This window comes from Arvicola amphibius, chromosome 10, assembly GCF_903992535.2.
Source record: "Arvicola amphibius chromosome 10, mArvAmp1.2, whole genome shotgun sequence".
NCBI classification, from domain to species: Eukaryota; Metazoa; Chordata; class Mammalia; order Rodentia; family Cricetidae; genus Arvicola; species Arvicola amphibius.
The window spans coordinates 62132323-62144830 of record NC_052056.1 but is presented as its reverse complement, the minus strand read 5'-3'; the positions used below and the strand labels follow the sequence as shown (position 1 = coordinate 62144830).

At 36.7% G+C, this 12508-nt stretch overlaps 1 protein-coding gene across 6 annotated transcripts in view; it reads left to right on the top strand.

Moving 5' to 3' along the window:
• The window catches only part of Dlg1 (discs large MAGUK scaffold protein 1), a 203107-nt gene that overhangs the window by 154491 nt on the left and 36108 nt on the right, over positions 1-12508 (top strand). For all 6 annotated transcript variants that reach the window (XM_038346139.2, XM_038346138.2, XM_038346137.2 and 3 more), the window contains 3 exons: positions 4491-4605; positions 6560-6736; positions 11685-11754. In XM_038346139.2, coding sequence (XP_038202067.1) covers positions 4491-4605; positions 6560-6736; positions 11685-11754 — 362 coding nt within the window. The remainder of the gene's footprint in view (positions 1-4490; positions 4606-6559; positions 6737-11684; positions 11755-12508) is intronic.

Below are 12508 nucleotides of genomic sequence, written 5' to 3'. Positions count from 1 at the left end.
GTTTACTTTTTTAACTTTTTTTTTCTTTTTTGAGACAGGCTTTCATGTAGCCTTGGCTGTTATTGAACTCAGTGTAACTAAGGATAACCTTGAACTGATCCTCCTGCCTTCCTATCTCCCAGATACTAGGATTATGGTTGAATGTCACCATGCCTGTTTTTATACTATGCTGAGGATCAAGAGACAGGCTTTATTCATTAGGCAAGCACCTGCCATTTGAGTTACTTTCCCAGCCCTTAATAATGTTTCACTTATAACCTTAACTCTTTTATGTTTGTTTTAATTTGCTAATCCAGTATTTGTCCAGTCTAAACTAACTTATTTTCCAGGCCAGAAGTATTTTTTCATTAAGATTGAGGACACTTCCTCTGCCAACTGCTTTGTGATTGAACCATTATTTGGATTAATTTTCAACTATCTTTTTAATTTGACTTCCAGCTTAACACACCTTAATACTGCTTTTACTAATTCATTGATTTGAAAGATTAATAAAGACAATAAGTAAAAATAGTAATGCTGCCAAAGAAAATGAAGTTACTCAGTTTTTTCTTTTGAGTTAGATTATACTTATTAACCAAGTTTATGATATTTTTCTAGTATTTAAAATAGAATAATAGAGTTTGTCGTACACTTTGTTTCTAGATAATAAAGCATCATGAAATAATTTGATTAGATTCCTAAGGGAAGAAAGTAATAATGGAAAATTTGAGGTAATACTATAGTAAACATGTGTAAAACTCTAGTAGGCATCAACATTACTGGTTAACTAGTAAAACCTCAGGGGAATTGACCAGTTTGAACACCCAGAAGAATACACAGTAGCATGCTTGTTGATGTTCATAAACAATATGAGGAAGGAAAAAATGATGTGGCTGAAGAAACTGCATTAAATAATTTATAATTTAGGCATTAAATAGTCTATAATTTCGCATCTAGAAAAAATATAATTACTAGCTGTTATATTTACTTTTATTTTCCTGATCCAGCAAAATTGAACTCAAGAGTAATATGTAGTTTTAAAGTTAGCTAGCCTGAGCATTCATATGAAGGTGTTAATAAGCAGCAGAAAGTATTGGCAAAACTCATCAACAGATAACATATGATGTGAAATTTAATCTCAGCTTTAATCTCAGCTTCCATAGCAGTTTATGCATTCACTCTGAAAGAAAACTACAGAGTAGAAATGCGAGAACCATGATAGAGATTAATAGAAGCAAAAAAAAAAAAAAAACAAAAAAAGACATTGCGTAAATTCAGTGAGGAATACAATGCAAAAGTAAACAAAATAAAACAAAGATAGAGAAAAGCTGAAAATATTCGATGACAATGTTTTCAAAAGAAAATAAATGTGTCTATGTAACACTCATAGTTGGCAGTTTGTACTTGTTCGTTCATGTATTGTGTGTGACAATAGTAATAAAAGGAAGCCGTTGGTTAGAGAATGAAAGGAGGATGGTAGAGGGGTAGAGGGAGGAGAAGGAAGGCAGAAGTGATGTATTTGTATTTTGATTTAATTTTTTATTTAAAAGTCCTTTATAAAGTAAATTTGAAATTTCAATTTGATACATTCATAAGAACTCTCCGCTAACAGGAAGGATTGTTAAAGTGGAACAGAACACATAAAGTCTTGATTTTTTTTTTTTAATGCCCATTGACTTTTACCTAAGTCTAGCATATACCCCCATATTGAATAGATGCACTTGCCACTCATAGTCTTTCTCCATAGAGAAACCTGAAAATTGAGCTCAGAATAGGCACGTTTTTGAGCCGAGAGGGTAAGAAGTACTATTGTGGTCCATTGAGCATAACCCACCAGAAGGACTTCCTGTCAGGTTACATCCTGGTGTGAGTACTCAGCACAGCTAGGAAAATAGCGGCTCCTAAAGGAGCAGATGCTTGATTCTGTACAGAAACTTCATAAAGTGAGTACACATGGTTAGCCAGTATTTATTACCCATGATTTTTACAAGTTACACAGAAAGGAAAGAGCTAAATATTAACTCTGTAATGTTGGGTTAGAATTTGAAAATTTGGTATGAGCTCAATTTTCAGGTTAGGTAAATATAAATAACAAATATAGCCATAAACATCTTTATATGCATATACAAATATCCATATTCATTATTCGTAGTACCACTGAGGGTCCTGGCCCAATCACACCCTAGTAGCAATGAGCATGCATAGTCCCTAGGTTTTGCCTTCTCATGAGGAATACCTCATTAAAAACTGAGGCTGTTTGGACAGATGGCTGGCTCCCAGACTCAGGCAGGGAAAATGCTGTGTTATTTTGTGATACCCTGTGCCAAAAAGTAAAAGACTCAAGCAATGAGTCCCAAATCCAACTTGGAACAAGACACACTGGCCAAATTAACATTTTCTGCTTCAAATTAGTGATGTGATACTGAGTGTAAACTACTAAATTAGGATATTGTGAGTCCTTACTACTGTTAGGTGCTTGATGGGCTAGTAAGATTGCTGAGCAAGTAAAGGCACTGTGACCAAGCCTGATGACCTGAGTTCAGTCCCAGATCCACACAATAGAGAACCAATTTCCACAAGATGTCAAATTATCCCTTCACGGAATCCATGAAATATACATACCTTCCCCCAACACACTAAATAAATAGTTTTTCTTCTTTAATTTAAAAAGTAAGAGGTGTACTCAGTTTGAAGAACTTACTTGGAAGGGGAAGTGACCATCAGGTGGCCCTCCATCCTCAGGTTGTCAAAGACAGTAAAATCAGTAAATGTAGTAACAAGACAGATGAAATCTAGGTAGATTATACAGGGGCATCGGAGGTCCTCATCTGTGACTTTACTGCCAGAGCTGCCTAGCCTCAGCAGAGGATACTTTTCAGGGTCAGAAAAAGACTGCAGTAATGTTCTGACTGAGCAGAGGCTTTGACCAGGTTCACAGTGCCAGGGAATTCAGTTGTTTGCTGCTCTCTGCAGATCCCAGCACTGCTCTGTAAGTGCTCGTGTAACATCAGCTGCTCATTTCAAGAGTGTGTCTTCTGACGTGCCCTTGTGAAGTATTATTCTGATTCATAAAATTATGAATTATACTATGGTTTAAAATAGCTTCAAAAAATTTAAATTTTTTTAATTTTATGAATGTTACTTCTGATTACCTTTCTTATTTTGGTGATCATTTAAAAGTTATAAACTAGTTAAATTTAGTTCTACTATCTGGTTCGGGTATATTTTTCTATTGTTACTAACTTTGCACAAGTTCTGTATTTGAGAGTTTTTCTTTCATGGAAAATTGCAGCAATCAAAGTATCTAACATTAGTTGTTGTAGATTTCTATTTTTAATTGAGAACTGGAATATTCAAGTCCTGCTTTTTAAATTTTACGTCTGAATTAAAAGATAATGAAAACTGCTAGTGTTATTTGATTTCGTGGAGTTTTCTTTTAGTGGATCAAATATGATTTGAACAAAAACATCCTCCACTAGTCAGTTCTAATTTCTGGTAGAGTTAGACCCTTACTACTGTTTTAAACTTGTAGACATACTTTGTACTTACATATGAACTACATCAAAAGAACAAATAATCTAATAAAAAAAATGGGGTACAGATCTAAACAGAGGAATCTAAAATGGCTGAAAGATACTTAAGGAAATGCTCAACATCCTTAGCCATCAGAGAAATGGAAATCAAAACAACTCTGAGATTCCATATTATACCTGTAAGAATGGCCAAGATCAAAAACATTTACAGCTTATGCTAGAGAGGATGTGGAGTAAAGTAAACACTCCTCCCTTGCTGGTGGGAGTGCAAACTGGCACAGTCACCTTGGATATCAGTGTGGTGATTTCTCAGAAAATGAGGAAACAACCTACCTCAGGACCCAGCAATAGCACTTCGGGGTATCTACCCAAATGATGCTCAATTGTACCACAAGGACATGTGCTCAACTATGTTCATAGCAGCATAGCCAGAACCTGAAAACAACCTAAATGCCCCTCTATTGAAGAATGGAGGTACATTTACACAGTGGAGTACTACAAAGCAGAAAAAAAAATAATGACATTTTAAAACCAGAAGGCAAATGGATGGATCTAGAAAACACATTGAATGAGGTAACCCAGACCCAGAAAGACAAATATCATATGTACTCACTCATAAGTGTCTTTTAGACATAAAGCAAAGAAAAACCAGCCTACAGTTCATAATCCCAGAGAACCTAGACAACAAAGAGGACCCTAAGAGAGACGTACAGGAATCTCATCCACTTGGGAAGTAGAAAAAGAAAGACAAGATCTCCTGAGTAAATTGGGAGCATGGGGACCTTGGGAGAAAGGGTGAAAGGGAGGGGAGTGAAGAAAAATATATAGCTCAATAAAAACAATTTTAAAAAAAGAAGTTAATGACCTAACTAATTTTAGAGCTTTTTAGGTCATTGGGTCCGTTTTAAAGACACTTTATATAGTCTACATTTTACCTTTAAGAAACTTGTTCTTAGTTTATTTCTTTTTTCCCATCAGAGTACAGTCGTTTTGAAGCTAAAATCCATGACTTACGGGAGCAACTGATGAGCAGTAGCATTAGTTCAGGGTCGGGTTCTCTCCGAACTAGCCAGAAGCGATCCCTCTACGTCAGGTGAGGTTTACTTATAATTGTGACATCACTTAATCATTTATGTATGCAGACTTTTAGTTTTTTGGCTTTTTTTTGTGACTGACTTGAATTTACTATAGAAAAATTCAGTACAAATCAGTAAAAACATTTCCATGAGTGACTTTCAGACATGTCTTTCAAGAGTTAGGATATTATAATTTTAATAATTTATATTATGTGACCCTTTAAATTAATAATGGTATAATAAAAGGCTAAAAAATTTAGGTTGATGTTTTAATATTGATTACATAAGTTTGTTTGGGTTAAATTTGTCTACATATGCTCCTGCACATAAAATAACAAAATGAGAAGTAGTGCTGTAAACGACTACATGAAACTCTGAAACTAGTTAGGCCGTTAACACATATGTTGTAGAAGGGGACGTAGAGAACAACCGCATTCCACTGTGTCCAAAACTGACTTCTTTCCAAAGAGCAATTAACTCTACGTCAAAAATTACTCTCCCCGCCCCCAGAAGAAAAAAGGTGTTGGGTAGCACGGAAAGATTTTACCTTAATTTTCAGTTTTCAGCTTAGGACAAAAGAATTCATATTTGAATTCCAGTCTGTTTACCACAGTTCTCCTTGGTTCCCTTTGCCATATGCTGGAAATGCTGGGGAGAATAGTGCACTGTTGCTGGTGCTGGAGTCAGGCTCATGGCCTATTCACCCTGGCTAGTGCACTGAAGCCAGCTTTCCCCTCTACTTTTAAGAGTGCTTATTTGGACTTGAATTAATTTATGTACATATTGTGTGTTAATTAGTTAGATAGTAGTTAAAAAATTTCTTTTTAACAAATTTTGAAAGACTTAACATTCTGCAGATTAAATTAATAACGTATCTTTTAAAAAATTTGGCACCTTATAAAGTTAACTGTACTTAATTTTTATTGATAATGACTTTCGAACTGCTAATTCTACTTTTGCAAACAAGTGAAAGAAGTAGTAAACTGGTAAAATAATCACTCGGTATAGTTTTATATACGTGTATACCTATGTTAATCTATGGATAGGAGTTTGGAGGGTTTTCTTCTAAATATCTAATCAAAATAGACCATAGATAATGTTTACATTTTATTTTTCTAGAATAACTGTGTTTCTTTTCATTTAAGAACCCAATTTAGTTTGTTACTGGATTACAGTGAAAGAAATTTTGGGTGCTGAATTCAGTTTTTGTTTTTGTTTTTTTTTTTTATAGTGAGATGGAGTGTCAGTATATTATATTGCCAAGGCTCTCCCTGAACTCCTCAACTTAAGCAATCCTCCTGTCTCAATTTCATGGCTACCTGAGACTGCAAGTGTAGCCCAGTGTACCCAGAGATTTTTTTTTTAATTTCTCTTACACACTTCACCAAATCTGATATAATCCTCTGAGAAATTCTACAATGTGTTAGGAAAGAAACAGCAAAGTGAAACCAAATAAACTGACAGAGTAAAACAAAGTACAGCAACGCCCAGGAAGTGTTGGGTCTAGCACTGGAACCACCATAACTCTAAAGTGTCTGTGTCGCTGCCCAATAGAAACAGTGCTAATGAGTCACCTGTGTCCATTTAATCTCCTCAAGTGAGGTAAAGAAGCTAGAGATCCCAGCACTTAGGAGGCTAGCGCAAGAATAATACTGAGTTTTGGGCCCACCTGGCTGTATACCAATTCTCTATATCAAATAAACAAGCAAGCATGCAGTCTGTCCTAATATACTGAAAGCAATAAAAAATATACTTAAGACTGTTCCCATTACAGAATGATTTCTGTGATTTCTTTTTTGTCTTACTGTCTTATCTATAATGTAAAATTGAGTCTGAATGTTTTGTCAATACAAGTACTGTACTATACTAATAATTTGTACAAATTTAAATACTTCTAGAATCCTATATGTTTCTAAAGTTGATTAATTCCACTATAACAAATTATTATGAACTTTTTTCTTCTGAGTCTAGAGCCCTTTTTGATTATGACAAGACTAAAGATAGTGGCCTTCCCAGTCAAGGATTGAACTTCAAATTTGGAGATATTCTCCATGTTATCAATGCTTCTGACGACGAGTGGTGGCAGGCCAGGCAGGTTACGCCAGATGGTGAGAGTGATGAAGTTGGAGTGATTCCTAGTAAACGCAGGTAAGTGGTTTTTCTCAACTACTTCAGAGTGGGACATTAATAAGTCATTGTGTATTCTGGCATTTCTTTCACTATGCTGGGTGGGTAGGCCTGGAGCACATTGTACTTAGTGAAGGTAGCCCAGTCAGTCTGGAAAGTACACTAGAGGTTACACGAGTGGGTGGAAGAGTAACCAGAGGATGTTAGTCAAGAAGTAACATAGTTTCGGTTGTAAAAGAATAACATCCAGAATACTACTGTGTGCTGTGATGGGCCTTGTAGGTAACAAGACTGCTTTGGGTACTTGAAATTTGCTAAGAAAGTAGAGCCTAAGTATTTTCACCACCCAAAGAATGTTTTAAAAGTAATCCTGAACCAGGCTGTGGTGGGGCACACCTTTAATCCTGTCACTCAGGAGGCAGAGGCAGGCAGATTTCTGTGAGTTCGAAGCCAATCTTATCTACAGGAAGAGTTCCAGGACAATCAGGGCTACACAGAGAAACCCTTCTGGAAAATATAAAAAATAAATAAATATGTGAGAGGATAGCTATGTATGATTTATAGCCATTGTTTTACCTATAAATATGAAGACTATAACAAATCAAACCATGGGCTTTATGTGGGAGGGGCTTACACGTGCACAGCACAGGTGTTGCAGTCAAGGACAGCCTTGCTGTCAGTCCTTGTCTCCACTGTTTGCAGCTGTATCTCCTGTTCACCACTGCCTGCACCAAGCTAGCTGATGCTGTGAGCTTCCAGGACTCCTCCAGTCTCCACATTCCATCACTGTAGGAGGAGTACTGTAGGGTTTGCACTACCACTTCCTGTTTTGTGTTCATTCTGAGAATCTGAGCTGCATTAAACAGTTTACACACTGAGCCATCTCCCTAGCCTTGTTTTTTGAGACATGGTCTTGCTACGTATCACAGGCTGACCTTGAATTCTCAGTCCTCCTATCTGAGCCTCCCAAGTGCCAGAATTGCAGGTATGCATTACTATACTATACACAATTGAAAATTTTTGAACCCCAAGATTATTGAAACCAGTAAATTGAGAAAGCTGAATAAATATCTTTCCCTAAATAGTGATTTTATGTATGCTTTGTTTTTCATGGTGTGATTCATGATTATTCAATCTATCACACTTAAATATAACCAGTGGGGGTCATAGTGGGGTAGCACACACTTTTAATCCCAATCCTCAGAGGCAGGGAGAGCTCAGTCAAGGACAGTCAGGGTACATAGTGAAGCTCTGTCTCAAACAAGCAAAAAAGTAACCACCGGCCGGGCGGTGGTGGCGCACGCCTTTAATCCCAGCACTCGGGAGGCAGAGGCAGGCGGATCTCTGTGAGTTCGAGACCAGCCTGGTCTACAAGAGCTAGTTCCAGGACAGGCTCCAAAGCCACAGAGAAACCCTGTCTCGAAAAACCAAAAAAAAAAAGTAACCACCGTATAACTACAAATTATTCTGTCACTAAATTGTCGTTGAGGGGGATGAAGCGAAGGTTCAGCAGTTAAGAGCACTCATTGCTCTTCCAGAGGACCAAGGTTTGAATACCCAGCATGCATGAGGGCTGGGTTCAATCCATAGTGCCTACCACAGAGGAAAAAGAAGGTAAAAGGAAGAGATAAACCTTGTAAAATACTTATTTTCTTTTTATTTCAGTTATCTAGACTAGACTTATTTCAAGATAGACAGCAAGTGTGGTATTAATGCTTATTATAACTAGTTAATTCATTTAGGATCAAATTTATTGATGAGTAGGATTTGTGCTTCTTTTAATTGAAAAATACACCATAACATGTCTGTTTCTCTTATATAGCACAAACAGATAGTACTACTTTATTTTATTTGCAGTATTAAGGTTTGAGCCCCCACCTCACCTCTGGGCTTTGTGTATGCTACACATTCTTCCACCAGACTGCACCCTAAGCCTAAGAGCAGTAGTAAAGTATGCCAAGATGCCAAGATTTGTGATTATTGGTGGTGGGGGAGGAGAGGATATAACTGTTGTTAGTTAGATCTATATGCTTAGCAGATCCATCTGTTGTATGATCGTATATTTGATGGAAAATCTTATTTTAGGCGTACAGCCTTTGGCATTCCTCTTTCCTAGATTAAAATATGTGTGCTTGAATTCAGAAAAACTTCTCTGCCTTCTTGATTCAATGCAGCCTCACATCTTATATATCAAAGCTGCAGCTCCTAAAAGTTGTCATACCCTTTGGAGTCTTGTGTCCTACAAAGGCTTTGCATGTGGCTCACCCAGTGAGAGGCCTGCTGACTTGGATGGAAAGAAAGAAAGAACAGATTCACCTTGAGGTGTCCACCCATCCCCTAGTTCATAGATAGCATTATAGAATATTACTTTTTTCTACCATAAAATGTAGTAGAAAGGTAAATTTGTCTTTTTTTTTAATGTGAAGTAGGTCTTTGTTTTTACACCCTTTGATGAAGAAGCTTTCGTTCTTTCCAATGAGAAACAGAGCATGAAAAGCAGCCTCCAGCTGCTCTGTTCTGGGCCTCGGTTTCCCCTTAACCCAAGTGGTGAGATGGGGGATGTGCTTCTCCCACTTTGATTAGCTCAGAGTCTGTGGATGTCTCCCATACTTTTCATTGCTTTGTGCCAAAGAAACATTCTTCAAAATCTGTATTTTAATAATTTATTTTTTATTTTATGTACATTGGTGTTTGGCCTGCATGTATGCCTGTGTGAAGGTGTCAGATCCCTTGAGACTGGAGTTACAGACAGTTGTGAGCTGTCATGTGGGTGCCAGGAATTGAACCTGTGAGCAGCCAGTGCTCTTAACTGCTGAACTATCTTTCCAGCCCCCAAAAATCTTGTATGTAACATATTTGAGCCCAGATAGAATAAATTCTGTCAAAAAGCATGGCACCAAGAGAGGATCTTAAAAGGGAGTTCAGCACTTTGGATCTTCAAGTAACAATCTAGGCTTTATAGTACCCCGCCTTTTCTGCACATCCAAGAAAGGCATGGCATTACTCCACAGTAGCCTTGACAGCTCTGGTCACATTTAACAACCACAGGCTTCAGGGAGATGTACGCACCTTTATTTTTTTCTTGAATGTTTTTAAAAGTTATGTTTTCTTAAATAGAAGTGTCTTCTGTCTATAAATATAATACCATGAAGAGTTACAATTCTCACAATTCTTCATTTTATTTCAGGAATACCATTTACAAATACTGTTTATTTACTGAGCAAAACGATGATTAGAAAAGCCCATTTTTGAATGGTAAATGTTTATTCAATAAATTCTAGTTTACTGGTACCATCAATAAGTACTGGGACAAGTTTAGAAATTATTCGTGCCATAAAGACTCTAAGTATTCTTCTGGAGTACTAAAGAACATAAGACTTAAATCTGTGAGGTTAAGGTCCTATTGTCCTTACAATAAAACATCAACTAGATAGTTTTCATATGCTATTGTGCTGGGTTTTCCTTCAGTATGCTATTATACTTAACAGCTGAAAATTAAAGGTTTATAAAAAGTTTAATTTACATGAAACCAAGTTTTCATGATTAATATTGATGTCACTATCTAAATGAGATTTTATTTTGTTTATTTACTTGCATATTTGAATAGGTGACCCTTTTGTTATTATTTCTTTGTTTGCGGGACAGGACTCTAGCCCAACCTGGCTGGAATTCACTATGGAACACAGTCTGACCTTAAGATTACAATGAGACTCCATTCCTAGTACAGATAGATAGTAATTTAGCAAGGTTCAACTTCAACATTTTTAAAAGCCCTTCTGGCACCTCTTAATCTGTTCACAAAGTATGCCTTTTACCCTTAAAGATATAATAAGGGTTGCCTGTTCTTCCAATATACTTTTCAGCTCTGACTTGTATACTATATTGTATCGTTATAGTTATATATTATTGAAATTAAGCTTAATTTTTTATGTGTATTTCATATTACAGAGCTACAGAACAGTACAGAATTTTTCAGGAATACAGTGTGCATCCAAATTTTTGAGTTTTGCTGCATTTGATTTCTCTCTTGAGATCAATTTTCATCATATGCCCTATGATAAACTAGTCTTTAAAAGAGTAAGGAGACATAGAAAAATTACCTAAGTCTGACAGTGTTTTCAGAGTAATTATGGAACTGAGTGCATGTGAGTGTGTACAGACTGCAGTTTGGTATTTCATAAGACGTTTCTTCATAGTAATAAGATGTGTCGTTTATCAGCAAGTCTAATGAATTTTAGATTATAAGTGGTGTCAGGCAAGGCTATTAATCATATTGGACTTAAATAACATCTAGGGACTGGAGAGATGGCTTGGTCTGTAAAGTGTCACAAAAGTGTAAGGACTTGTGTTTAATCCTGACACCCACATAAAAATGTCAGGTGCAGGACAGTGCACACCAGGAGCTCCAACACTGGGGAAAGCAGAGAGGACAGTCCCTGGATTATGCCAGCCAGCCAGTCTAGGGGGAACTCCAAGTTTTGTTCCCAACATCCAAATTATCATATTATACGCTTATATAAGTTCACAGAGGATCCAGTTCTTCTGTCTTTCCTGAGTACACACACATTTGTTCATTCTCACATACAGATGTGCGTGCATACATACATGCGTACATACATACAACTAAATGCCTTTTTCAGTGGTAGAAAACATGTAAGAAATACCTCTAACAGTGACCTTTGACTTCCATGTATACATATGTATATGCATGTACACTAACAAACATGTACACGCAAAACTTTTTTTCTAACCAAGAACAGTAATGTAGACCTATAAACTCCAGCTACTCAGAAGGTAAGACAAGGTTTTGAGTTCACATCAAGCTTGAATAACGTAGTGAAACTCCAACTCGAAAACAGAAGAAATAAAATCTAGGAATCAAGACTCAGTGCTAGAAAATATATCTGATATGGGTAAGGCTTAGGATTCATCTCCAGCAACAAATCAGTAACCTTCTGTGCTTTGACAGAGTGGAGAAGAAAGAACGAGCCCGATTAAAAACAGTCAAGTTCAATTCTAAAACGAGAGGAGATAAAGGGGTAAGTATGTGAAATCTCTTATTTCTGGAAATCCTTCAGACAATAGACCTTTCCATAATTTTTATTTCAGCTCTGTTGTTGAAAAGACTTACTATAAAAATTAACTGAGCAGCTCGCGCCTCAGGTCAGAATAGTAGTAGTTATTTTAAAGTATCTATTCTACAGACCTTTTCAAATTATGTCATTTGATAGACTAGTAGTATCTTTTGAACAATATTAATTTTCTAAGAGATGTGGATTCAGCTTTCATTCAGTTTGATTGACTCTTTTAGTTGAGTTGATGATGCATACTTATAATCCCAAGACAGAAAGAGAAACAGATAGGCAACTGACATGCTTGTGCTTCAGCTATTCCAGGACAGCTAGTTTAATGATTCTTCTATACTATACTCCCATTAAATGTTATTACCTGCCGGGCATGGTGGCGCACACCTTTAAACCCAGCAGTCAGGAGGCAGAGGCAGGTAGGCGATTTCTGTGAGTTTGAGGCCAACCTGCTCTACGTAGTTAATTTGAGGACATCCCTGTGTACAAATTGAGACCCTGTCATTAAAGGGATGTGGGGGGTGTTAATTTAGGTCACAGTGTAAGTTTACAAGTTGCAAGAGAGAGGTATTTAATCTGTATCCCCCTTCATCCCATAATTAATTTCTTACTAGAATCCTTGTTTTCTGATGTTAGGATCAACATGAAGCTGTATTTGAAGGTAATAAAGTCAAAAGAAGTTGTTTAGATAGCAAAAATATATCACGTT